The sequence below is a fragment of the Cokeromyces recurvatus genome (assembly GCF_025118155.1).
Source record: "Cokeromyces recurvatus strain NRRL 2243 chromosome Unknown BX663scaffold_22, whole genome shotgun sequence".
NCBI lineage: Eukaryota > Fungi > Mucoromycota > Mucoromycetes > Mucorales > Mucoraceae > Cokeromyces > Cokeromyces recurvatus.
Genome location: NW_026251408.1, coordinates 99,978 through 125,641, shown reverse-complemented (window position 1 = coordinate 125,641; position 25,664 = coordinate 99,978). Strand labels below are relative to the sequence as shown.

The window sequence follows — 25,664 nt, the reverse complement described above, 5'->3', positions numbered from 1 at the left end:
CTATTTAACACTGTACAAAAAAAAAAAAAAAAAAAAAAAAAAAAAAAAAAAAATATTTATTCATATTTATAAGCAAATAAATTAAATTGTACAACAACAACAATTGAAATTTTATTAAATAATATACACATATTTATATAATACAAAAAAAATAAAAAATAAATAGTATCTAAGCATTTGGACAAGCAACACAATTGCAATCATCTTGTACACCTTCTTCTAATTCTCTCTCCATCTCAGCTACATAATTCCCTATTGTTCCTTGACATGGTTGCATCTTTAATTCCTCTCGAGCGATACGCATACATTGAGCCATCGTACGTCGTATACGAGGCATCAACTCAGTTATCTTTGTATCTAGTAGTACCCTCTCTAATCTTGAAACCCTCACCAACAGTTGCCATACGTTCACCAACACTCTCATATCAAAATAACAATCCTGTCTTCTACCTCTTAGATAATTTACGAGTCTTACCGTGTTAAAGGCAGCATGTAAGGACTTGAGAACGATATCTGTATTGACTCGAGTTTCAATGGGCGCCATGAGTTGATTCACAGCTACTAAATAATCTTCATCAGACCCTTCAAAATCAATTTGATTACGAAGTTCTATCAGTCTTTCAGCACGAACCTCCCATCTTTTCTTAGTAGAATGACTGGGCGTACAGCCATTATCTTCTGGTATATCTCTTGGTAGATAGCTTTGACCTAGCACAAGCCATTCCTCATAGAGCGCTAGTGTCATCAATACAGGTATCGCATCTACCTGACATTCTCTTTGCACTATCTCAAAGAATGATTTGCAAGGGAGGTTCGCATCAAAGAGGGGTATTGATAATCGAAAGTGGGGCGGTAATTGCTGGTACCAATGCCGAATCGCCATCTCTACTTGATGTCCTATTAACCCTACTAGATGCTGTAAATCACATGATTGTGCTGCCCGACTTGCCTCATGTCCTGATCTCTGTAACTTTAAAATATAATTATGCATCATGGCAAATCGTTTCTCCAGTGGACTATCATTAGGTGCCGTCTCCCATTTACCTTCATCTAAATGAACCAAGGTACAATAAGGTAAATCGCTATCGTTTGTAGTCATGGGTCGAGAGATGCGTTCATAGGTCAAGACACGATGTAAATGGTTTCGTAAACGTCGAGCATGTGTACTACTGTCAGGTAAATCGATTGCGATACGTTCTGCTAAATCGGAGTAAAGTATAGCCTCTTGATGTCGTGAAACAGCCAGGGCATAGACTGTCATGAATGTGTAGGCTGTTAATGTCTCTAAATCGAATGTATCAAACTCTTCACTGACTAGCTGACGAGCTCTTTCAAAATAAAATTGTCCATATTCAACAAGTGTAGCAGAGGATAAGACGGCATTGATATGCTGACATCTCATGGTACAGATAGCAGCACAAAGTGCCATGACAGCGGATGATTCTTGAGGACGACCAAGAAACTGTTGAAAGGTATTGACGTGAATCGCTAATTGCTGTAAATGTTGGCATTGCAAGTAGGCTGCAAGTAGTTTAAGTGTCGTGATTTGAATGGAGTCTGGTGACTTTGCGATCGTTAATATGTGTTCTTGTGAAGTGGGTGTAACGAAGATACGTATTGATTTAGCGACATTTTTGCAATGTGTTCTACCGTATCGCTTCCGAATAAGTGAATTAAGCATACCTAAAAGAGAATTAGTAGGCTGTTGTATCATGGATAAAAGAGGTGGAATATCGGTTAAGAGCTCAACGGACCCCATCATACGATGTATATGATCGAGAAGCTCTGTATGTGTTCGAATATTAGTTTCAATAATAAACTCTCCTTGCTGTAAGGTTAATTTCCATGGTTTAGTAGATTTAGATGTAAGAAAGGCTTGTATATTTTGTTGAGGTTTTTCAAATAGTTTAATACGTTTATTAGGTGGTGGTGGTACTACTAGAGTGTACGAAGGGATGGAAGGTAGGGCAGAACATGTTACTGAATTTATATCCTCAAAACTAGATAAACTTTTATCACTATTATCATCTGTCATCGAGGGGATATCTGATATCGATAATGATGATGTTCTATTTTGTTGTTGTGTTTTCAAATCGCTCATTAATGTCTCCATTTCTTTTATTTGATGTGTCATGGATTCTATTTGTGATATTAAAGCTGCACGTTTTGCTAATTCAATATACTCCTCATCGCGAGGAGATCGATTTAAGGTATAAATACAATCTAGATTGAATTTATAACATCTATAGATCAAAAAAAAAAATGTTTAGTAATGAATAGTATATATGTATATACATGTATATTTACCTTTCGCAAGGTTTTTGACCATTACACTTTCTTTTTTGGTCTCGACATTCTATGTAGAAAAAAAAATAACTTTAATTTTTAATTCAGTTTAATGTTTGAGTGCTTTCATTACCTTCACAGGGTGTTTTCTTCTTTGGTAATGTTGGATTTGACATGATTAATAATAATTACAATAAAGAGGGGTAAAAAAATTAAAATGAAATAAAAAAAAACAAAAAAAAACAATAAGTCAAACGGATTTAGTTGTATTATGAAACAACAGCGGCGACAAATGATATATACGGACTCATTTGACTCAAAAAAAAAAAAAAAAAAAAAAAAAAAAAAAAAAAAAAAAAAACTTTTCTTACTAACACTAAATAAAAAAAAGGGGAGAAAAAGACAGCTGGGGTTATCCCCCTTTTCCTATTTAATTTTTATTTTATTTTATTTTTTGCTTAAATTAAGCATCTTGTAATGGTTGAAGAAAAAGTTTATATTGATCCTGAGACAGGTAATCCCATTCCAATGAAGGATGGTAAGCCTTGCCGTGTTTGTGTCGACTTCAAGACATGGGCAAAATTAGGTAAAAGTAAGAAAGAAGAAAATAGTAGTAATGAAACAAAGAAAGAAGCAAAACGAATATTAAGCAAAGAAGAAGAAGAATGGAGACGAGAGAATTGTCCAGCAGATGTAAAGACATTAGGTCGACATACTTGGACTTTATTACATACAATGGCAGCTTATTATCCTGAAAAACCAAGTAGTCAACAACAAGAAAGTATGAAAACATTTTTTGAATCTTTTTCGGAACATTATCCATGTTGGTTCTGTAAGGTAATTCTTGGAAATAAGAAAAAATAACCATGTTATTATGGCATAATCCTTGACGGCTTTATTTGTTTGACGTACATTAGAATGATTTTAAAAAGGATATGGCAGCTAATCCTATTGATGTAACAAGTAAAGAAGCTCTAAGCCAATGGTTATGTAATAGACACAATCATGTTAATGAAAAGCTAGGAAAGAAAAAGTTTGATTGTAGTAAAGTATTTGAACGTTGGTTGACAGGTCCAGCTGATGGTAGTTGTGATAAATGAACAAAATTTAAATTATATCAAATTAAAACTCCGATTTTATTTCATTTTCATTTTCATTCTTTTTATTTTTCATTTTATTTTTCTCACATTTCTTCCTGCAAAAAAATACATTATATATGATGTCGACTAATAAAGATAAAAAAAGAATGTTACTAAATACACTAGCACCAGAAATCATTTACAATATAATGTATTTTATGACTTATCCTGAAATATATCGTTTTCGTAGTGTTTGTAGAAAATTAAAGGTTATGTGTGAATATTATATATTTCAAGAGATCAAGTCATCAGGTCAAACTATTATTATAAAACTAGATGGAGGAAAAGGAAAGGAGACATCGTTAGAACTTTTACCTAGTCAATATGATGAAAAGAATTGTGTAATTGAATTCAGACCACTTCAAAATCATTCTAGTCTCTCCTTAGCTAACACTTCTTCTCAACAATGCAGTGCTTACCATCGACTTTTAAAAATTCATTTCTCTGGATGGTTCAACAAAAGGCCAAGTAAAAAAGAATCGATGGTATTTAAGAAGCTAAGTCCACAAGATCAAGCCATGATATTATATCATTTATATTATAATTCATCAATTGAAAGAACTTATGAATTACCTTCTTGGAATACAAATAGTACAACAGACTACCGTTATTTAGGAGATGAAAATCTAATCTTATCTTTGTCATATCAAAATACATCGCCTTTTATCAATAATAATACGTTATTAGTACCGCAACTGTCTACTGAATCCACACCATTATTACCTACTTCTTATTATAGCTATCGACCATCAGCATCTATTATACCTATTGCGCCTAGAATGGAGATTCAATGGGTCCGTGTGACATTGGATTGGGTACTGGCAGGTCTACAGTCCAATATTCCAAGTAGTCGAATCTATAAAGAAAGATTTGAACAACTTGATCAATTATTAGTTAAAGAAGGATGTTTTAAATATGATCCCTTATCAGAGCCTATTTTGAATTATATTGTTACTCATGAACAAAATGAAAACAACTTACCAGAGTCACTTATTAATTATGTTCATGCTCATACACATGAATGTCATACTCGATTATCTCGTTTACAACACATGTTAGAGGGAGCTGGAGTAGATGCTCGTGTACTTTGGAAATATACCTTTGCTAAATTATTTGTTGTTGGTAATGGAAGTCTATTAGTAGAGGAAGATGTTGTACGTCGTATTCAAGATTCAGAAGAAGAATGGAGACAAAAGAAAATGAGTTTATCTCGGAAATTTAATAGTAATATTATTACAACTACTACTTGAACATACATATTTATTTATTGCATTCTTTTACTTATCTGATAATATATATACATATATATATATATATCCTTCTCCTTATTTCGTTTTTGACCTCTCCTACTCTTTTTTTTCTTCAATAAATACCTTTTCTTTTCAATATGAACTTTTTGATAGTTTATTAATCAGATCGGAGTAACAGCTCCTTTCTAATTTTTTTTTTTGTTTTAGTTTTAGCTCCAAATTATTTAGCTTATCAGATCTTTTTTTATAAAAAAAAATAAAATAAAGCCCAGATCCAAAACCACCATTGAGTCCCATTAAATACATGCATGTATATACATATATTATATGACTATTATATGTTAAAGGAGGTAAATAAAAAAGAGTTAAAAAGTATATAATAAGTAGTTTTTTTTTAAAAAAAAATTATGCTTGCTACTTATAATTGTAAACATAGATATCCTATAATGATATGTTTTAACTATATTTTTTTTTTCTTTTTAAAAAAAAAAGCCCCAAGCGAGTACAAGATATTGATTGTCAATTAAAAAATATGTGTCGGCAGTTGAGAAACAATTGTCACAAAAGAAATTTCAATTTATCCTTTTTATGTTTGTTGATTGTCGTTTTAGGGAAAAGCGTATTGTCGCATCAGATTAGCTTAAATTGGCATAGTGTTTTCCTCTTTCTGAGCTCTTCCTTTTTTGTTTAATACATTTTTTTTTTCTGTTTTTGGTTTGAGTCATGGAGAAATCTTTTTGATTACGAAGACGGGCGCAATAACCTGTACGACGAGAAGGGTACGAAATTGTATGATCCAATGGAGTGTGTTCTAACTGAGATAACCCAATCCTAATGTGGTTCGTGCAAGACTAACCGATCAAAGCAGTTGGAGAAAATTAAAACCGCTTGAGATGATTGCTGTAGAAAAGATAGCTAAAGTAATGCTAATTAAGTCGGCAAAGAAAGAATACAGAAAGCACAGTGACAGGTAACGAGAGGAGGACTTTATTAACAGAATGATTAAACAAAAAGAAACATTTCATCAGCAACGAGAACAAGAAACAGATAACCATGAATTACCAGAATCGGGATCAGGAGTAATATGGGATGATGGGTGACTAAGAGTGTCAACCACGTACAGCAGAGAAAGTAAAGCCGACCAGAAAGAAGGAGGGCCAAAAGAAGCCCATAAGAGGTAGACAGTTAAGGGCATGATCAATCCGGTTGACACCAGAAGGAGAGATAGGCAACTGAGAGACCAAGGAGGAATCAACAGCACGACAAACCAGGAAGTGATCACGGGTGAGTCTAGCACCAGAAGAACAAGGACACTCTTCATCCATGTTCGTAAAGCGACCGAGACGCCAGCGAACCAGTCGACTACGGGCATTACGAGACATGGAGAGGTATAGGATAGGACCCGGTTGTGACACAGAGGGATGACAAGCATGGAGAAAGACAAATTTACCAGAAATTGAAGCAGTTGGCATTTGACGATCAAACTGTTCTTGCCAATGGGAGTCAAAGAGAGCCCTGAGAGTGGAGGAATTTTTGGTAGCCAAAATTAGAAAAATGTGCTATTGACGTAAAGTCTGCCATTGGACAACTGGAAAACAGAAGGAGCTCCATGGGTATTACGTTCAATAGAGCAATACCATTTATTGAAGGCCATGAAAGATCAGAATGGATGAAACCGACTTGGTACTCCTCACCCCGTCAGCAACAAGCCAAGTCGCAACTGCCTTTTAATTTGTTTGGAAGAGAAGCATATTACAGTGAACCTGAGGAAGACGTTAGATCAGCAGCGGAGAGCGATAGATTTGAAGAAGAAAAAGAAGATGCAGACGAATTTGGTTGGGTTAGAAGAAATAATAGCTGGTTCAACATTTACTCAAAAACTTTTAGTCATATTCATTACGAAAAACCCGAATTAAATGAATGGATAAATGCAGCAACTAGTACACTTATCCAGCGATTTTCATATAAAATCGTATGGTATATTATTTGTAGGTACGCAAAAGATTCAAAAAAAAACAGTTAAATATGCATACACTCTGAGCAACATTTTTTATTTTATTTAATCATTTCATTGCTTCCACAAACTGATTAGGGCAAATCAATATAATATAGTTATTGCATGCTCTCATAGCGGTCATTATTTTCTTATTAGGGGTGAATTATAAAAAAAGTTCAAAAAAAAAAAAAATAGTTATTATTTACAGATCACCAATATCTGTACAAGAGGTGACAAAGATATATATTTTTATTTTATTTGGAAAATAAAAACAATATATGATAGTATATTTTGAGAAAATGATACTATTCGACGTATTATAAATAAATGTATACATAAATCAATATATAAATAACATAAAAAACTTGTTAGCTTGTATAAAGAAGAAATATTTTATCTATATACAAATGGTTTTATTTTATTTAATAAATACAAGTTAATAGCCATCTTTTTTAGTATTATTATTATTATTTCTTTTGTTTTAAGCATCATCAACATTAGTTAACATAGGAGTTCCAGGGTAAACAGGTCCACTAAACTTTGTTTCAATAAATGTCTTTATGATAGCAGCATCCTTTTGATCAAAGCGACGATAAGCTTCAACAATTTGATCAAGAGGAAATCGATGTGTCAAGAGAATAGTAGGATCAAAATCGCCCTTCATAATATGTTCTAAACAACGATCCCAATGTCGTTGAATAGGTGCTTGTCCACAACCTATCAAGCTTATACCTTTCTCCATGATACCACCCACCAAGACATGGTTAGCATAAGCAGCATAGTCAGCTATTAAACCAATTCTACCAAATTTCTTGGTAGCACGAATCATTTCATTAATCACTTCACTTGTATCTGTCTCAAGGCCTACAACACGTTCGAATTTGTGAAGTAAGTCTTTAGCATAACGGAAGCCAGCACAATCCAAGGAGCAATCCAAACCCTCGGGCACTAACTCAAAGATCTTTGCAACAACATCCTTGTCTGTCTCAAAGTTAATCACCTCAGCGCCCCATTGTTTAGCAGCCAACTGAAGACGAGCGGGGACGTTATCGATGGCGATAATACGTTTGGCCTTAAAGACATTACGCAACCATTGAACAGCACAAAGACCAATAGGCCCTAAACCCCAGACACCAACCACGTCATTTTCTTTTACACCTGTATACCACACGTTATGATAAGAGGTAGGTACGATATCGGACAGATAGAGTGCCTTTTCATCGGGTACACCCTCTGGAACCTTGATCAAATTGGTATCTGCATAAAGGATACGTCCATACTCTGCTTGAACACCTGCGAATCCACCTAAATAGTGAGAATAGCCTATAACACCAGCAATACGATGGCCATATAATTTCTCCATCACTGAGCTGTTATTAGCAGCCTCACAGGCAGTGAACCATTTTTCTTTACAGAATTTACATTTGCCACAGGCAATGTTGAACGCAGCCACAACACGATCACCAGGTTTAAACTTGGTTACTTTACTACCCACTTTTTCGATAATACCCATACATTCATGACCCAAAATATCTCCCTCTTTTAATTGCATCATCTCACCATGATACAAGTGTAAATCAGAGCCACAAACTATAAATGAATAAATAAATATTAATAATGAATACATAGTTAAATTTATTATATAATTTTCATATATAGATATTTACTTGTACTTCCTGTGATTCTAATAATAGCATCTTCATCATTTGTTATTTCAGGCTTAGGAACCTTTCTTAATTCAAGCTTTTCTTTACCGATATAGCAACAAGCAAGCATATCTGTTGTTTCTGATTCATTTTGTTTGTCTAAATTAGCAGGTGATACGGGGACTTCTCCCATTGTCTTTTGTGCCAAGTTTGCAGCAGCGTTTGTAGCCATTTTGTATTATTATTAATATTATTTGAAATTAAAAAAAAAAAAAAAAAAAGGAAAAAGAAAATGAAAAAGAAGAAGAAAAAAAGGACATTTACTTTTTATTTAATTTTCACTATCTTATGCAATAACTCTATGTGCGTATTGTTACATAGTAGTATTCTATTTGCATAAAGGTTACGTTTGATTTATAGGTTATGACGATTTTATGACAAAATTTGCAAGTAGAAGAAAAAAAAAGCATAAATCAGAAAATAAAGAAAATTGAACTATATAAAAATATGTATGTAAATATCTTATATCGGAATAGAATAGTAAAATAATAAGCAAGCTATTAACTGTTTCCACTTGAATGCTTATATAATTTATTACAACCATTATAGATATTAAAAAAAAAAAAAAATAAATAAATAAAAAGAGCGTTGATAATATGAATTGTCTGAATTTGAAAGGTTAGTAATCTAAATGATATAGTAGTATTGACCTTAAATCTATTTATTTTTGACGTGTTTATAATTTGAATAATATGAGAGAGATATGATCATAGTTAGTAAAATATTTATAACACTTTAGTCATTTGATATATACTGCTGCTGATGTTTACACTATAACTGATGTAGAGATCAAACTAGCAGTTAATAGCTTTACATGTAAACGAAATATTTACTCATATTTGATACAATATTTGAATTATTACTATCTACACTAGAAAAAAAAAAAAAAGAAAAGATAATAGATATATAGACCCAAGTATGTTGTAAGCTGTCATTATTACAAAGTATATATATAAAAAAAAAACTGACAGTAATTTATGTGCGCAATAATTATCCGTCAAGCTAATTTTAATAAAGGATGCTTCTGTGATACAGTCTTCTGTTCAAGAACAGGAACACACGTCAATTAATTTTATTGGTGTTCATATTATCTACATTGACACTGAATTTGTTTATGATTGAAAATAATAAAATAGTAGAAAGATTCTAAATAGAATAGTGTGTTGTATATTAATTATAGAAAAAGAAAGGAAATAAAAGTGGTATACAAAATACATATATTTTTCTTTTAATCCATCCAAGTAAAATAAGATTCGTATGTCTTATTAAAGAGATATATTCATATCAGATAAAATATATATATATGCATATATATCTTCTATAAAAGAGATGCACAAGCAGTATCTATTGCAATACCGGACCATACAATAGCCCCTGTCCAAGTGTTACTCACAAATTTTGACCAACAACTGGCTGGATTGTGATAATCAATTGTCTTTAACATCCAGCCTAAATGACATGCAGTACCCAAGACACTGATAGCATAAAATGGTAGCCCTTGACCATTCATATAGCCTGCAAGAGCAGTTAAACCAACAAAGGCGGACGAAAATCCTGTCAACCATTGTGGTGTTTTATCTCCAAATCTTAATGCAGTTGAACGTACACCTGCTTTCACATCATCCTTCTTATCTTGATGTGCATAGATGGTATCATAGACTAAAGTCCAACATACACCACCTGCATAGAGTGGTCCCGCAACAGATAAATCTAGACTACCTGTCATAGCCGACCAACCCAAAAGACTACCCCAATTAAATGCAAGACCCAATACAGATTGTGGCCAATATGTGATACGTTTCATTAAAGGATAAATGACAACTAAAGAAAGAGAGCTAGCCCCCAATAAGATACTATATGTATTAAGTTGAGTGAGAATAGCGAGACCTGCTGTGAGTTGAAGTCCTAAGAAGCCAATAGCTTTTGAAGGTGAAATTGCACCTGAAGTAATTGGACGAATTTTAGTACGATCCACTTTATTATCGATATCTCTATCCCAAAGGTCATTTATTGTACAGCCAGCACCTCTCATAATAAAGGCTCCCGCCCCAAATAAGGCAATCATGTTAGCTGTATCCATAAATGATGCCCCTGTTTTATAAGCTGCCATAGAAATACCCCACGCTAAATTTACGCAAGAAAAGAAAAGAAAAAAAAAGTCAATACATATCACGAACATATACATACACATATACAATTCTATTTTACCACATGGCCAAAATAATAACCAAGTACCAATGGGTTTATCAATACGAGTTAAGAAGGCATAAGGTGCCAATTTAGCAGGTAAATAGTCAAGCCAATTATTATATAAAATTCGATCCTGCTTCTTTTCTTGATTCTCTTTTTGTGGAGGAGAAGTCAGTGTAGAAGTTAAATGCTTTTGTTGGAAACTATCTACTCTTTGAAAGATAAATTTTGTTGTTGGATAAATAAAACGTTGTTTCTGGTGTAGTATTTGAGGGTTTTTAAAAGAGATGGCTCGATTGAAGATTGTAGTTGTCAATGAACGAGATTGAATAATTTGTTTCAAAGACGACTTTGGAGTTATTCCTCTTTTTAAAATAGATATAAAAGTTATTTGTGTTGGCGACATAATAAATAAAATAGGTGGGTTATAATGCGATTGTCTCTAATACAGATAAAAATAAAATAAAATGAAATGAAAATAATAAAATAAACTGCTGGGATTAAAATTTGGATTTTATTTTTTTATTTTTTTTTTTATGTACATCAGGCTAGTTTAATGATAAAATCCTGCTTCGTAACCAAGAGCAAAAAAAAAAAAAAAAAAAAAAAAAAAAAAAAAAAAAAAAAAAAAAGTAAGGAGAGTTTCGAAAACGACTTATTAGATGGAGTAGTCAAATAATTGTCCTCTTGCATAGTAGGTAGTCATCTTGGATAATCACTGTCTTTTTTGCTTTAACAGTCACTCTTGTTGTTGTAAGGAACATACTATTATACAAAAGATTAATATAGCCAATTGTTATAATTTTATTATTGATAATTTACATAGTATTAGTCTCTACTAGCTGGTAGACAGAGCCCATTGGTCTGAGATAGTTTTTTATTTTTATGTATAAATATATTATATTCTGTCTACTATACAAGGAACATCTGTTAAAATGAAGGTGAAATATTAAATGATTTATCCTTCATGTTATGGATTATCACGCGTCATTTTGAAACGATAAATGGAATGAATTTCTTGAACGCTGTTAATATTATTTTATGAGCATTTTTTTTTTCACTTCAAATAATTTCTATAACTTATTATTCCTTCTTTATTTGAACAGAACAAGTAAGTAATCATTATCTATAGTACTACTCTTTATCTAAAAGAAGAGGTAAAATACGGATAACCAACAAATACAAAATAAAGATATTATTTACTATAGTCAACAACAGCACAAATAAGTAGCAGTACTGCTTTTTTTTTTTTTTTTTTTTGAGGAAAAAAATTTTTTTTTTTGTTGTTGTTTCCGCAAAAATTCAACATATAAAAGGGAAGCTTTTCTTTAAAAAAAAAATCTTTTTCTTTTCCTTAAAGAAAATTTTTTTACAACAACAAAGTAATTCATTTAAAGGAAAAGGTTTCAAAGTAAAGTTTTATTTATTAAAATAACATTCTTTTGAAACTTTACACCTTTCTCTTTGGAATGAACTTACTGCCTTGTTAAAATAATAATAATAATCATGATGACTTTTTCTTTATTAATCTTTGAGAAATGATTTATAATGAATACAAACTTGAAGTCTGAATATTATTATTATTATTCTTAAAAGTATAAGCCACAACTTTTGCTTCCTTCATGATAAGTTCTGTATAATGTGTGTGTGTGTGTTCATAAATTATCTATCACTTATTCCTCGATATGCTAAATTTCAATTATTAATAAAGAAAATAAATGATTGGTAATTTTGCCCTATTATTGATTATTTACTGTTACCTAAAACTCGGTTTAATGTTGTGGCAAGCTACATTGTCATTATCCTCGAAACAAAAATTAAAAATTAAAAATTAAAAAATACGCGAATATATGAAAGACGGAGAAAAAAAAATTTTTTTTATTGTTAAGCAATAAATGACTTTATATGATTATATCATGACAAATACTGCTATTAGTAGTAGTAGTAGTAGTAGTAATGGTTGGAATACTATTAATAGTCGTCAAAATTGATAGCTGCATAATAATAATAAGAGGATATAGCCCTCATGTTATTATTATGACGAATAAACCTGTCCTTTTTTCTTTTTTTTTTTTTTTTTTAGTAGTAGCTTTTGGGGACATAATGTTACAGTAAAGTTATTTCTCTTTTATATACTTCTTTCAATAATACTTGAAGTAGTTGCTTGTATTTAAAATATAGCATTAAAAAAAAAAAGTCTAGACAACCCTCTAAGACCTCTATTATTAGAAACAATAACAAATTATTAAATATCATATATCCCCTTTTATTACGTCTTGAAGAAAGAATTCCATTAAGATTGTTAATGACGTGACTCTTTTTCTCTCTATTTATATGAATGAGCTGTCATCTCCATCATTCAACAGATTACTATTGGCTAGTAGTCATGGTTTAAATTGCTGTCTCCCCTTCCCTTAATATTATCATTACGTAATATATTAAAAAGTGAATGCATTGTAGTATATCATATTAAGGTTTTAGTTTATGTAACTATACTGGTTCATTTTATGTTACTACAACACATTCAACCTCAAAAGAAAATGTTATTGTGTGATAAATGGTGTGACTTTTATTGAAGCCTATCATTCTTCAAGTGGTAATAGGGTATTATCTTTTTTTTTAATCAAATCTGAATTATGATTGGCTGTTTAATCATACCTTTTGACATCAATATTCTTTTTCTATTATTCTTCTTGTTATATATCAATTGAATAGTTTAGTTTATTATGCTCTTTTTTTTTTCATAATCATTTTATCAAATTCATGCCATTATAATCGGATAAAATATGTCTATTCTTAATGTGAAACAGTTGTATATTGAAACCTGGATTCGTTTTATACGGAATACAATAAAAAAATTCGGGAAAAAAAATTTGCCAAAGAAAAAAAAAAAAGAAAAGAGGGGAGGGGGAGCAGGAGGAGGTTTTTTTCTTCTTCTTTTTTATATATCATTTAGTAGTTACAAGACATTCTATTTATATGTATATATACTCGTTACTTAATGTTTATATCTATCTGTCATTTCTTACATGAGTAATAATTGTGTATTTTATCGACATTTGATGTTTAATCTCAGATCCAATAATATAGCTTAAAATAACTTATTTTATTCTTTTTATTGTGTTTCTCCTGATACCTTTTGTCTACCTTCCTAATATGTTTAACAAACAAATAATCCCTGTTCATAGATTATTTGTATTACAAATATCCATTTATTATTGATTAATTAATACACATGAAGAAGTGAAAAAAAAAAGGAAAAAAGGAAAATCAATAATGTATTGAACAAAGAAGAAGAAGTATGAATGTATAAAGATTTGAGCACACCATAGATTGAAGAAATTTGAATAGCCAATGAAAATGCAAATGTGTGATACTACAATAGATTCTTATCATCTGCCAAAACTTTGATTTGGCCAACAATGCTGAGTTTAATTGTTTCTTTTTTTTTTTTTTTTTTTTTTTTTTTTTTTTTTAATAACATAATATAAGGTCTTCTATTTTTTTTTCATTTATTTATTTATTTTATTTTTTTTTCATATTCTTATTGTATTAAATAATTCTACTTACATTATTATGTCTTTTCAACCTAGAGTACCTATACCAGAAAAAGGTGCTTCACTTATGTTGGCGTTTCGAGCTAATTCAAAAAATATACTAGTTATTGGAGATGATGTGATAACAGCGAGTCGAGTTCTCTCATGTCTTGAAGCAGATGCTACTGTCTATCTTGTAGCAGATCCTACCTCTCTTTGTCCAGAGCTCAAGTATCGTTTAGAACATCAACAAATCAAGTGGCTTTCAAGTGATTTTCAACCTTCTTTGCTTGATACCACTGCCCTTTCATTTGATTTAGCCTTTATTTGTATTAATAATCATAAGATCGATTTGAGTGAATTTAAAAGACATCGGATTCCAATTAATGTAGCTGATCATCCAGAGGATTCAGATTTTTTCATGACATCTACCTATCGTGACAGGGCCTTACAAGTAGCTGTCTCGACAAATGGACAAGCCTCTAAATTAGCTACTCGTATTCGTCGTGAATTAACGACTCATTTACCTCCTCATCTTGGTGATGCCATCGAACGTGTCGGTATCCTTCGCAAAAGACTTCGACAATTAGATCCTAGCTTCAACTCTTTACGTCGTATGTCTTGGCTTGCTCAGATCTGTGAATATTGGAGTATAGATCGTTTAGCCAAACTTTCTGATCATGATATGGATGAATTATTAGATATGTATGATGAAGGTTATGAAAGTGTTAGTAATGAAACTGAATTTGGATCTGTAGAGACAACAACAACAACAACAACGATGACGAAAAATAATAGTAGTAATAGAATGGGTTCAATTAGTTTAGTAGGTGCAGGTACAGGTGATCCTGACCTGTTGACATTAGCAGCCCTCAAGGCCATCAAGGAGGCAGATCTTATATTGGCTGATAAAATCGTTCCAGCTTCTATCTTGAACTTGATCCCTACTTCAACTACCGTCAAGATCGCTCGTAAATTTCCTGGTAACGCGGATGCTGCTCAACATGAGTTTAATCTTTTGGCTCTCAGGGCCGTTCAGGAGGGGAAACGGGTGGTACGTCTGAAACAAGGGGATCCCTTCTTATTTGGTCGTGGAGGTGAAGAGGTCCTGTTTTTCAAAAAATACAATATTGTCCCTCATCTCATACCTGGTCTCTCATCTACCGTTGCTGCTTCCTTGGCTGTCGGTATCCCCCTCACACATCGATCTGTCTCATCTCAATTTTTAGTCACCACCGGTACAGGTGCCTCTAACTCAAGGGCCCCACTCCCGACATTTGACAGACACAGAACAGATGTATTCTTGATGTCAATTCATCGTTTAAGAGACTTGACAAGGGATTTGATGGAGAGTCAAGGGTATCCTCGTGACCTTCCATCGGCTGTGGTGGAAAGAGCGAGTTGTAGTGATCAACGTGTCATCTGGGCTCCCTTAAATGAGATCGTGGATCTTTTAGAAAGTGTCGGAACTCGACCTCCTGGTTTATTCATCGTCGGTTACGCTGTCAATGTATTGAAACATGAAAATAAAGGTGATAAAGGTATCGCGGCTCATTTAATGACTGAATCTGGTTTATTACCTTCTAAATTGAATCCCTCTAAACCTGTGAAAGTAGTAGAAGAAGACAAAAGATCACCGATACAAAACATCAATTTATTGACCTTGCATGATCCTGAACAAGCTTATTAATCATATATATATATACATACCAATACGAGTCAAAATAATAATAATAATAAAGTGTACATAGTTATTTATTAGAAGATTAGCAATCATTATAATAATTATAAAAAGAAAAGTCTCTGTCTTGTAGATAGAATTTTATGTTTTCCAATATAAAATAAATTATCGACAATTCGATTCGATTACCACTATCATGTATACATATGCCTTTATATATATATAATACTATAAAACATATATGAACTACCTACAGGATTTTCAAGTAGATAAGTTTGTTGGTTTGTATAAATAAAAGGTTAAAAAAAGAAAAAAAGGGGGGAGGGGAGGGCGTTTTTTTTTTTATTCTTTCTTTCTTTTTTTTTTTTTTTTTTTTTTTTTTTATTATTATTATTCCTTCAACAATAGCTTTTTTGCCGTCTCAACCGAGATTTCTTGCTGTTTCGTCAAACAACATCTCAGACTCAGTTCTATCACCATTTGAATATCTTCTGCTAATAAAGGATCTTTTACCACCTTTCGTATTTGTCCTAATGCTACAAAATACAAGGGCATCGCTACTAAATCCTGCTGCATTTTATCATGTGCCTCCACATCATTGTTAAACAGCCTCAACAAGAAATGAAAGACACGTTGTAAAAGAATCCTCAAGGCAGTCACGATCTCATTTGAATCATCATGTTCTTTTTTTTTTACTAGTTCTTCTTCATGTTGACGCATCTTGGCTACCAACTTGCTTCGTGTCAATTTAATTTTTTTATTTGCTATCTCAACTGGTTTTAGTTGCTGGAGAACATCGTCAGAGGTTGTTGACAGAGTAAGTTCTTGACCGAGTTCAATTAAAGTATTCACGATAGCCCATCTCATCTGATCACCTTGAGTGGCATCCGCTGCATAAAGATGCATGACAAAGTCAAACACTGTATCGGGTTCTGGGGTATCTGATAGCAATACTACATCCATTAATGGCTCCATCTGGATCGATATATCATTTACAAACTGAGCAATCATCTGTTTGACCACAGCAGGTGCTTGATCAAATAGACCAACACATTGAAGGATGTGTTTGCTGTTCGCCTTCTCCTTCCAGACGTCGTTCCATACCCGTACTACAGCTTTCTTATTCTTCACTTTGACTAACAACTGAAAGAGGGTGGCTAAGCCTGTATGTCGTACTGATAAAATCGTATGATGTTTAGCCAATTGTAACATCTCAAATCGAACTTTCTTGCCTGCCACCGCCACTGGCTCTCCCAGATACCATTCAAACTCCTTTCCAACAATCACTTGACTAAACAGGGCTGTCGCGACTTCGCTACCTGCAGCGACTCCTTCTACTAAACAGGGTAAAAAATTATGTCCAAACCAACTTCGTGAATGAGGTCTAGTTGGATCTTTACTCGTCATATGGGCCTTTAAGAAATTCATTAACAAATCCATAAAGCGTTTTGATTTTGTTTCTAATAAGGATTGTACGAGAGAAGATCTTGATACTTGATCAAAATAATCTAATAGGATGATGGGTTTGGTCATCAAAAGACGTTCAAGACTGGACTCAGAAAGTAGGTTCAGCAAGGTTGGAACATCTACTTTTGGACACTCTAGCGTATTCTGTTGCGTTGTTAGCCAAGCTGTATAGCGTTGAACAAGGTTCGGTCGTGCATCCTCCAGACAATCCATAAGCCATTCCCGAGAACCAGTCCGAGTAAGATGTTCTAGAATCAAACTGTATCCCTGTATATGACGGTCACTAGGGTCATTATCTTGAAATGATAAATCAATCAGAGCTCCTGTTCTAATTTGCTTATAAGAGCTATTGACTGGATCCAAAAGAAGATCACCACTTCCCATTATCTTTTGGGTTGTTGTTATTATGTGTTCTTGATGTTGACTAAAGAGTTGAATAAAGGCGTAATAGGGAGTCATACGTCGATTGTATTGGCCAGTTTGAGACAGTAAGCGGATTACAAGATTTAGATGACGATCAAAACGATCACGCACTGTCCAATCAGCCAAGACCAAATCTAGGATACGCTTTGTATGACCTGGATAATAATGTTGGATAAGACGTTGTAGATGAAGATCAAATTGTTGTGGTGACATATTTGCAAACTGATGGACCCAAAAGAGAGCCCCCTTTCGAACAGCTTCAATGCGTGCAAACATATCAGAGGGTAAAGGTGATAGTAGGGTATCGTTTAATAATGGATTCGAATCATTGACTACAATACTTTATAAATCAATTCAACTTATTCCCATGTTTATCTATGTTTATAAATATATCTACCTGCTTTATTTTGAATTTCCTGAAATAGTTGAGAAATAATTGAATAGTTGGATACTGATTTTTCCAATTCCAAATAACTCAATGTCATTTGATCTCTACTAAATGGAGGCTTTGCTAATGCATTACCTAATTGATCATCTATTTGAGATGCTACCCAATCCGATTTCCTGTCTTTTAAAACAGTCCATGCTGTCTTCACCACTCCTTTCGGCACTTTTCCTCTTTTCAGATTCTCTTCTAATCCCTCTAAAAATAGAGTAGTTTTGTTTAAGGTATAACAAATGAGCCAAAGGTGCACGATAATGGCAGGTGATCTTGATTGTACAAATTCAAGGACTCCCTTAAGGAGCCAGTCTATATTGTCTGACATGTGAGTGTTAATGAGAGCCAAGATGAGACCATAGAGGTAAACAAGAATAGTGGGATTAGACTGAAGGTCTGTCCAAGTGGGTTTACTAAAGTGACAAGGAAAATCGATGAGCCAAGTGATACCATGGTGTCGTAATAAGCCATTAATACATTGACGTAGAGAATCAATAATGAGAGTATGTGCTTCTTGGTCATGTATGGAAAGAATGACACGAATAAAGGTATCAAAGTAAAGGAATGTTTCATTACGGTCAGTGGGATAATCATAAGTCGATGTAGTTCTGATCGTGTCAAGGATAGTCGTAATGTCTCGTTGGACAAGTAATTGTTCAAGATCTTTTAATGAAAGGCTTATTTCTTTTTGATAATTGAGGAGATTACTAAGATCCATGGTTGAGATTGGTTACGATGAAGAAATGATCCAACAACAACAAAAAAAAAAAAAAAAAAGAAAAGAAAAGAAATAAAAAAAGGAAGTCTGCATTTATTTTCTTTTTCTTTATTTTTTGTTTTTATTGTAACTTTATTGGTTAATATAATTCTCGATAGGGGAAAGGAAGAATAGGTTATATTGAGTTTATTTTATCAAGGACTATGATTACAAGATATATGAAAGTACACATTATAAATGATTTTTTTTTGTAGCCTATTATTACCACTTAAACTAAAGATTTGTATAAAGCATGTATGACAAAATAGATTGTTTAACCTCGTGCTAAGGATTTCTTTTTCATCCACTGGCTTCTCCCTTTTTTATATTTATCCCTTTTTTTTTATTTCTCTCTTTTTCTCTTTCTTTTATAATACAAATATGGCTGGTAAAGGCGTTGTACGTAGTATGTAAGTGAAACATATACATATAACAGTTAAAATTTTGTCGGTGGAGGGTGGTGGTGGGAAAGCATTATATTTGTATTTACTAAGTTTTATACTCGATAGAAAAAATATAGCTAAAGGCTTTAGTGAAATTCAAATCAAAGTACGTGAAGCAACTTCAAATGACCCTTGGGGACCTAGTGGAACGTTAATGAATGAGATAGCACAATATACTTATAACGAGTAAAGCGTAATTGAGTGACATATCTAGCCTTTTATTTTTTTTATTTTTTTTTTTAAAAAAAAAGAAAGAGAAAACTTATACTGTATTTAGAGGAGATTTTATTGAAATTATGGATATGATTGATAAACGATTAAATGATAAAGGTAAAAATTGGAGACATGTGTTTAAGGTATATACATATTAAATGGAGTCTATACACATGCTCAATTGTCTTTGTAAGTAGGCTTTACTTTTATTGGATTATTGTTTACACGTGGGATCCGAGAATGTTGTTTTGTACGCCAAAGAGAACATTTATATTGTAAAGACATTAAGAGAATTCCAACATGTAGATGAACATAAAAAGGATGTTGGTGCAAATGGTATGATAGAGTTGATATAGTGTCTATAGGTCAAGAAAAAAAAAAGAGACTGATGATATATTTTGTAGTACGTCAAAAGGCAAAAGATATCACAAATTTATTACAGGATGATAATAGATTAAAGGAAGAGAGAAGACAAAGAAAAGGAATGAGAGATAGAATGGCTAATGTAGGCAACTATTATTTACATGAAACAGCTCAGTATTCTGTTAATGAACAAAATAAAGAAGATGAAGATTTAAAAAGAGCTTTAGAAGAGAGCAAGTTAACTGCTGCAGCTGAAGAAGAAAAGAAACGACATCGTCAAGAGCAAGAAGATTTAGCAAAAGCGATTCAGTTAAGTGAAGAAGAGGCTTTAAAAGAGAAAAAGAAGGAGAATACGAATCATCATAATCCTTACCAACAATCAGATTTACAGCTTGATTGGACGACGACGACAACAACAACGATTCATCAACAGCCAAATAATCCTTATCAGCCCTACTTCTCACAACCACCACAATTAACAGGTTTTATTAAGCCAGAGCCTCATCTCTTAACCAATCAACAGCTCTCTCATCCTTTATTTACTACTCCAACACAAGATCAACCTTTATCATATACGAATAATAATTTCTTTACACAACAAGAACCTTCTAGTCAGTCTATGCAATTCTTTACTTATCAGCAGCAATCGCCTTCTTTCTTCCACCCAAATCCATTTTCTACTACTAATAATACTAATACTACTATTACTACTTTGAGTGCAACCATGACAGAGCCACAAAGGACATATGACTATAGTGGACTCGTTTTTGGTAATAATGATAGTTCAACCATTCAACAATCACAATCACCCTTTTTCACGAATAATCACTTGCCTAGTTTCTTTAGTACATCTTCTACAGCAAGGAGTCCTGTTATTTCTTCTTCACCCATCATAGCACATACTAATCCCAAACAGCCATCCATGAACGATTTAAAATATGCTAAAATAAATGCTTTACTAACACCCAACAGAGAGTAAAAAACAAAAAAAAAATCTATATTATAACCGTATATAGTTTAGTGGTAGTTCTAACATTAACATTTTCCTCCTCCCCCCAAAAAAAAATAACTTTTATAGTGATGGAATAGACACATTTGGTAACCAAGGAAGTCTGCGTATTCCATAGTAAATTACACATATATACAAATTATATTATTTAGCTTACTTATTTTGTTTTCTTAGTGGTTCTGGTTTCGCCAATAGTATTTCACTTTTGAATGATCAAATAACTAATAAAGTAAAGTTTCAACATTTTTTTTTTTTTTGGGCATCTTAAACCAAACTTTCACTCATATTTTTTTTTTTTTTATTGAATAGACTAAAAATCCATTTGGTCATCAATAACAAACAAACAAAAAAAAACAAAACAAGGGTCGTTTTTCTTTGTACATAATAAAGGCTGTTACACCAAATCAAATTTTCATAATTATTATTATTTAAAGATAAGAGGAGGGGTAGGTGGGAGGGAAGGAGTAGGGAAACAAAAAAAAATGGAGAAGGGGGAGGGAGAGCGGCGGGAAGAGAATACCGGAGTTTAAATACTATTTAGTTATTATATATAAATGTTCATAGTATCCTTCTTCTTCTTCTTCTTACCGATTTTTTCCTTTTTATAACATTCTTTTTTTTTTCTTTCTTTTTTTCTTTCTTTCTTCCTATTTTGCTTTTCTTTTAAAGATACTACTATATAATGGGATTCACTACTTTTCCTAGAAATGAAGCCAAATGGGGTAAAACAGAGTGGTCTCGTCCCAGTTATACGATAGTTGTTCCAAAAGAAAAAGAACAAACTAATATTGAAGAACAACATACAAGTCATCAGCCTAGATTTAGTGTCTTTGGTAAAAAGGCAAGATTTACGATAGTCAATAATGATAAAAAGAAGGAAGACGAGAGTAAGATGATAGAGCAAGAACGATTGATACCACCACCACAACAACAAGAAGAAACAACGATATCCACCTATAAAAGAAATAATAAATTTGAATTACATCTTTCAACTAAATCTACCATTAATAATAAACTTATTTCACATCCCGACAATACGAATAATCAGCAGCAACAGCAAAAAACGTTAATAAGAAAGAAAGAAGAATCGTCGAATAAAAGAAAAAGAAATGTAAAGTTTGACCCAGTCTTTCTTGAAACGGTGTGTTTATTTCATGAAACAGAATCACCCATTGAATTAGAACCCATACATCATAAACGACCTCAGTTCAGAGTTCTTTGTCAACGTTGGCCAAGTATAGATTATGACGAAGCAAACATTATACTTCAGCCATCTTCTTTCAAGATAGATTCAAATATGAAGCTACTTAAGGGGAAAGTAATGGTCCGAAATTTATCACTTGAAAAATCAGTTACTATTCGATATAGTTTAGATTATGGTAAAACGATACAAGAAGTGGACGGTAACTTCTTTGGACCTGACCCTAAGCATCCTTTCATCTTTGATATATTTGAATTTAATATTGGATTAAAATTAAATGATCGTGGTGAGATAAGAAGTCGTATAGAATTGTCAGTGATGTTTACTGCAGGTCAAATGGATTATTGGGATACAAATCAGGGTCGAAATTATGTCATCAAAGTGATCTGTGATCCTTTAAATGATAACATCATTAAAGATTATGATTCTGAATTAAGTGAAGATGATGATGAGAAACACAGTCAATTTACAACAGCTCTGAAAGGTTATCAACATGCTCGTCCTTATCATATGAAGAAAAGACAGCCTTGGTTAGGTACTCGATATGATTTTAAACAATCTTTATATCTTGCCAAACATGCCCCTTATGAAACCTGGTCAGCTACCGTAAGAGCCAATCCAAATCTAATTACAGATTATTTCTTATCAAAGCCAATGCCAATTAATAATAATAATAAAGATGGCTACTATCGTCCACCGTCACCTAAACACGGATCTAATTCTTCTGATCATGAAGAAGAAATAGAGCCTATGCATTTTCATTCTACCACCGCCACCACCATCAAGTCCATGTCTGCCCCACCAAGCCCAACGTCATCACCACCATCACCACCACCACCATCAGCAGCAGCAGCAGCAGCAGCAGCAGTAACAGCAACAGCAATTTCACAGCCACTATTACAACAACAAAGACAACCCCCTTTTTTACATCAAACATCGAAAAGCATGTCATCTATTGAAACTTATTTACCCACAACAGTAGATATCAATTCAAGCTTTTATCTAGATTTAATAGAAAAATACTGTTTTTATAGTAACAATGATGATGATAGAAAAAAGGAGATTTCATTCTATTCACCTTAAAAATACATATATATATAATTATTATTATTATTATTATTATTATACCCTAACCCTTATTATTATTGCATAAAACACTGTGTATGTATGTTTATTATCTATTATTATTGCTACATGTATATATTTATACGTATATTGGTCTATTTCAAGTAATAAATATATATGTTACATTCTATTTTATAAAGAAGGCCTTTATTATGACTAGTATCCCTTATTACAAAATAGGCTTTTATTTTAAATAGAATAATAGAGATGTAGAATATGCATCATATCCTTTTATGTTCTTAAGATAATACAGGGATAAAAGGGAATTCATGAAGATAAGGAGTAAGATGAGATCTTTTGTTTTTAATCTTTTGTAAATGAGTAAAAAGAAAAGTATTAGAACACGAAAGAATTGATATAGAATAGAAAGGGCTTTAAGAGTTGACTGAGTAAAGGATATCATGTGATTGGCCATAAAGGCGTTTTTATTTTCTTTATCTTCGTCGTCGTCTTCTTCTTCTTCTTCTTTTATGCTCTTTGCCTGTTTATCGCTAGTCATGGAAGAGTCATGATCGTGCTGTTCATCTTTGGATATCATAGTTTCTTCTAATAAATTATAAACAAATGACTCAAAAGAAGAAGCATCTATATGTATTTATAAATAAATAGTTTAATTAGTCTATGTGATTCTATTTTATAATAAGTATTTACATTGTTGATTATCTATCGATATAATCACAGTAGTATTCGCATCTTTGTCGTTTGTCTTGAATATACTTGTTTTACAATGGAAAAGAGGTAATGAAATAGTATCTGTTTTCTTTGATATTGTTGATAAAATACAAAACATGTCTTCTCTTTCATTGCTTATTTCTTTATCAATTACTGTATGTAAATAGATTAATATTTTATTTTATTATTATTGACAAAAAAAAAAGTTACCTTCATATAAATCATCTCCCTTTTTAAATAGACACTTTTTTACTTTATCTTCCCATTCACTACTATACAATTCTATCATTATCATAGGGAATACCAAGCATTTTTTAATATGAAATCAACCTATATACATTTATTTATATATTTACCTTCACATTGTTCAATATCTAATACTTTATTAAAAGGATACTGTCCTTGATTAGGATGATGACTAAACAAGTGTTGAAATACATCTTGCCCTGTATTTGTCGATAAAGTTGTATTAAATACAGTGTATTCTTTAGTTGGATCAATAGAGTTCTCGGTTAATCGATCTATTGTATATTCTTCATCTATCTGTTGTTGACTTGTATCATTCTTTTCCTCTATGAATAACTTGTTATCATTATCTCCTGCTGCTCTACATGACTCCCATAGTTGATATATTTGATCAAAGGTAGTATCTCTGCTTAAAAATGAAGCGAATAGATGCTATAAAGAAAAAGGAAAGAAATAGTAATGAATATTTGCACACACAAGTAGAATTTTATTGCTTTTTTTTTCCCTGTATCCTAAAATCCTTACTTTTACTTTTGTGTTTGTAGTAATTTGAATACCGTTTGGTACAATGAGTGCCATTGTCCTTTTCTCTATAAATTCAATATCCTTAAAAGCGATTACAAGCTAATAAAATTCAAATTAATTTTTTTTTTTTTTTTTTTTTTTTTTTTTTTTTTTTTTTTTAAAAAAATAAAATAAAATAAGAAATAAGCAGTACATTCGTTGCCCAGCCAAAAAACTTTGCATTAAAACAAAGATGATTTTCTGATATATAAAGTCTTCCTTGTATAGCAATATCTTTAAACATGGCACAACTATATTCTATATTTATACAATAGTAATTAATATCACTATTATTATTATTATTATTACTGTTTTACACCTTCAATTAACCGGTCATGTTCAGGTACACTACGAAATAATTCATGGAATTCTATATTTCGTTTTTCCTCTGCAAACTTGATAACAACAACAACAGGATTATTATTGTAGGGTAATAGCTGTACATTTTGAGTAGATGCAGCAGCACTATTCTCTTGATCGTCAAGACGAGTCGAGAAAGAGGAAGGGAGTGGTTCCTGAAGATCACCGGAAGTTCCCTGAGTACAATTTGATAGATCCAATGATTTTTCATATAAAGAGATATTATGATTGTTGGTTGATAGGGGATGATCAATAGAGATAAGTTGTTGATTAGTAAGACAAGTCATTTCTTTAGAATCCTTTTTTATACTATTAGAGCATTGAGATAGTGTTGGTGAGTCAGTTAAAGATTGTTGTTGTCCACTTAATGATAACATCATTCAAAGAGAAAGGAGGAAAAAAAGAAAGAAAGAAAGAAGAAGTTATGTTTGTTGTTGTAGTAGTAGTTAGTAATTTCAATAGTAGTAATAGTAGTAGTAGTAGTAGTAGTAGTAGTAGTAGTAGTAGTAGTAGTAGTAGTAGTAGTAGTAGTAATAGTAGTAATAGTCGTAGTAGTAATAGTAGTAGTCGTAGTTGTTGTTTTTTTTTAACTCAGGTG

The 25,664-nt window shown here is 32.2% G+C and overlaps 12 protein-coding genes across 12 annotated transcripts; 6 read left to right on the top strand and 6 right to left on the bottom strand.

Moving 5' to 3' along the window:
* Positions 1–97: 97 nt before the first annotated feature.
* Positions 98–2,571, bottom strand: BX663DRAFT_562941 (uncharacterized protein). The gene is made up of 3 exons (XM_051531989.1): positions 2,420–2,571; positions 2,308–2,356; positions 98–2,243 (listed from the first exon to the last, which is right to left on the bottom strand). The coding sequence occupies exons 1-3, from the start codon at positions 2,460–2,462 to the stop codon at positions 170–172; spliced, it is 2,166 nt and encodes a 721-aa protein (XP_051380568.1). The 5' UTR covers positions 2,463–2,571; the 3' UTR covers positions 98–169.
* Positions 2,572–2,670: 99 nt separating this feature from the next.
* BX663DRAFT_516919 (ERV/ALR sulfhydryl oxidase domain-containing protein) lies at positions 2,671–3,485 on the top strand. Its single transcript, XM_051528656.1, has one exon. It carries the CDS (start codon positions 2,764–2,766, stop codon positions 3,148–3,150), a length of 387 nt encoding a protein of 128 aa, XP_051380567.1. The 5' UTR covers positions 2,671–2,763; the 3' UTR covers positions 3,151–3,485.
* On the top strand, positions 3,486–4,734 carry BX663DRAFT_516918 (uncharacterized protein). Its single transcript, XM_051528655.1, has one exon. The coding sequence runs from the start codon at positions 3,503–3,505 to the stop codon at positions 4,673–4,675; it is 1,173 nt and encodes a 390-aa protein (XP_051380566.1). The 5' UTR covers positions 3,486–3,502; the 3' UTR covers positions 4,676–4,734.
* Positions 4,735–5,784: 1,050 nt separating this feature from the next.
* Positions 5,785–6,527, bottom strand: BX663DRAFT_562938 (uncharacterized protein; the record flags this gene model as incomplete). Its single annotated transcript, XM_051531988.1, has 1 exon — positions 5,785–6,527. Exon 1 carries the CDS (start codon positions 6,145–6,147, stop codon positions 5,785–5,787), a length of 363 nt encoding a protein of 120 aa, XP_051380565.1. The 5' UTR covers positions 6,148–6,527.
* BX663DRAFT_544745 (uncharacterized protein) lies at positions 5,867–6,974 on the top strand (the record flags this gene model as incomplete). The annotated part of the gene is made up of 2 exons (XM_051530901.1): positions 5,867–6,647; positions 6,957–6,974. Exons 1-2 carry the CDS (start codon positions 6,285–6,287, stop codon positions 6,972–6,974), a joined length of 381 nt encoding a protein of 126 aa, XP_051380564.1. The 5' UTR covers positions 5,867–6,284.
* A 178-nt stretch (positions 6,975–7,152) lies between these two features.
* On the bottom strand, positions 7,153–8,510 carry BX663DRAFT_438906 (chaperonin 10-like protein; the record flags this gene model as incomplete). The annotated part of the gene is made up of 2 exons (XM_051523302.1): positions 7,153–8,261; positions 8,339–8,510. The coding sequence occupies 2 exons, from the start codon at positions 8,508–8,510 to the stop codon at positions 7,153–7,155; spliced, it is 1,281 nt and encodes a 426-aa protein (XP_051380563.1).
* Positions 8,511–9,695: 1,185 nt separating this feature from the next.
* BX663DRAFT_439205 (UbiA prenyltransferase family-domain-containing protein) lies at positions 9,696–10,973 on the bottom strand (the record flags this gene model as incomplete). Its single annotated transcript, XM_051523321.1, has 2 exons — positions 9,696–10,501; positions 10,586–10,973. 2 exons carry the CDS (start codon positions 10,971–10,973, stop codon positions 9,696–9,698), a joined length of 1,194 nt encoding a protein of 397 aa, XP_051380562.1.
* A 3,095-nt stretch (positions 10,974–14,068) lies between these two features.
* On the top strand, positions 14,069–15,883 carry BX663DRAFT_516909 (tetrapyrrole methylase). The gene has a single exon (XM_051528654.1). The coding sequence runs from the start codon at positions 14,144–14,146 to the stop codon at positions 15,791–15,793; it is 1,650 nt and encodes a 549-aa protein (XP_051380561.1). The 5' UTR covers positions 14,069–14,143; the 3' UTR covers positions 15,794–15,883.
* Positions 15,884–16,144: 261 nt separating this feature from the next.
* On the bottom strand, positions 16,145–18,881 carry BX663DRAFT_516906 (uncharacterized protein). Its single transcript, XM_051528653.1, has 2 exons — positions 18,072–18,881; positions 16,145–18,006 (listed from the first exon to the last, which is right to left on the bottom strand). The coding sequence occupies exons 1-2, from the start codon at positions 18,829–18,831 to the stop codon at positions 16,175–16,177; spliced, it is 2,592 nt and encodes an 863-aa protein (XP_051380560.1). The 5' UTR covers positions 18,832–18,881; the 3' UTR covers positions 16,145–16,174.
* A 17-nt stretch (positions 18,882–18,898) lies between these two features.
* BX663DRAFT_458225 (uncharacterized protein) lies at positions 18,899–21,382 on the top strand. Its single transcript, XM_051523897.1, has 8 exons — positions 18,899–19,280; positions 19,380–19,499; positions 19,591–19,669; positions 19,724–19,862; positions 19,931–20,864; positions 20,968–21,015; positions 21,073–21,127; positions 21,208–21,382. Exons 1-8 carry the CDS (start codon positions 19,252–19,254, stop codon positions 21,232–21,234), a joined length of 1,431 nt encoding a protein of 476 aa, XP_051380559.1. The 5' UTR covers positions 18,899–19,251; the 3' UTR covers positions 21,235–21,382.
* Positions 21,383–21,580: 198 nt separating this feature from the next.
* On the top strand, positions 21,581–23,260 carry BX663DRAFT_476504 (putative phosphatase regulatory subunit-domain-containing protein; the record flags this gene model as incomplete). Its single annotated transcript, XM_051524268.1, has 4 exons — positions 21,581–21,754; positions 21,947–22,695; positions 22,847–22,890; positions 22,974–23,260. The coding sequence occupies 4 exons, from the start codon at positions 21,581–21,583 to the stop codon at positions 23,180–23,182; spliced, it is 1,176 nt and encodes a 391-aa protein (XP_051380558.1). The 3' UTR covers positions 23,183–23,260.
* Positions 23,261–23,463: 203 nt separating this feature from the next.
* BX663DRAFT_562930 (GRAM domain-containing protein) lies at positions 23,464–25,546 on the bottom strand (the record flags this gene model as incomplete). The annotated part of the gene is made up of 8 exons (XM_051531987.1): positions 25,026–25,546; positions 24,861–24,964; positions 24,668–24,766; positions 24,253–24,574; positions 24,107–24,178; positions 23,876–24,049; positions 23,568–23,809; positions 23,464–23,532 (listed from the first exon to the last, which is right to left on the bottom strand). The coding sequence occupies exons 1-8, from the start codon at positions 25,444–25,446 to the stop codon at positions 23,464–23,466; spliced, it is 1,503 nt and encodes a 500-aa protein (XP_051380557.1). The 5' UTR covers positions 25,447–25,546.
* Between the last annotated feature and the right edge of the window lie 118 nt (positions 25,547–25,664).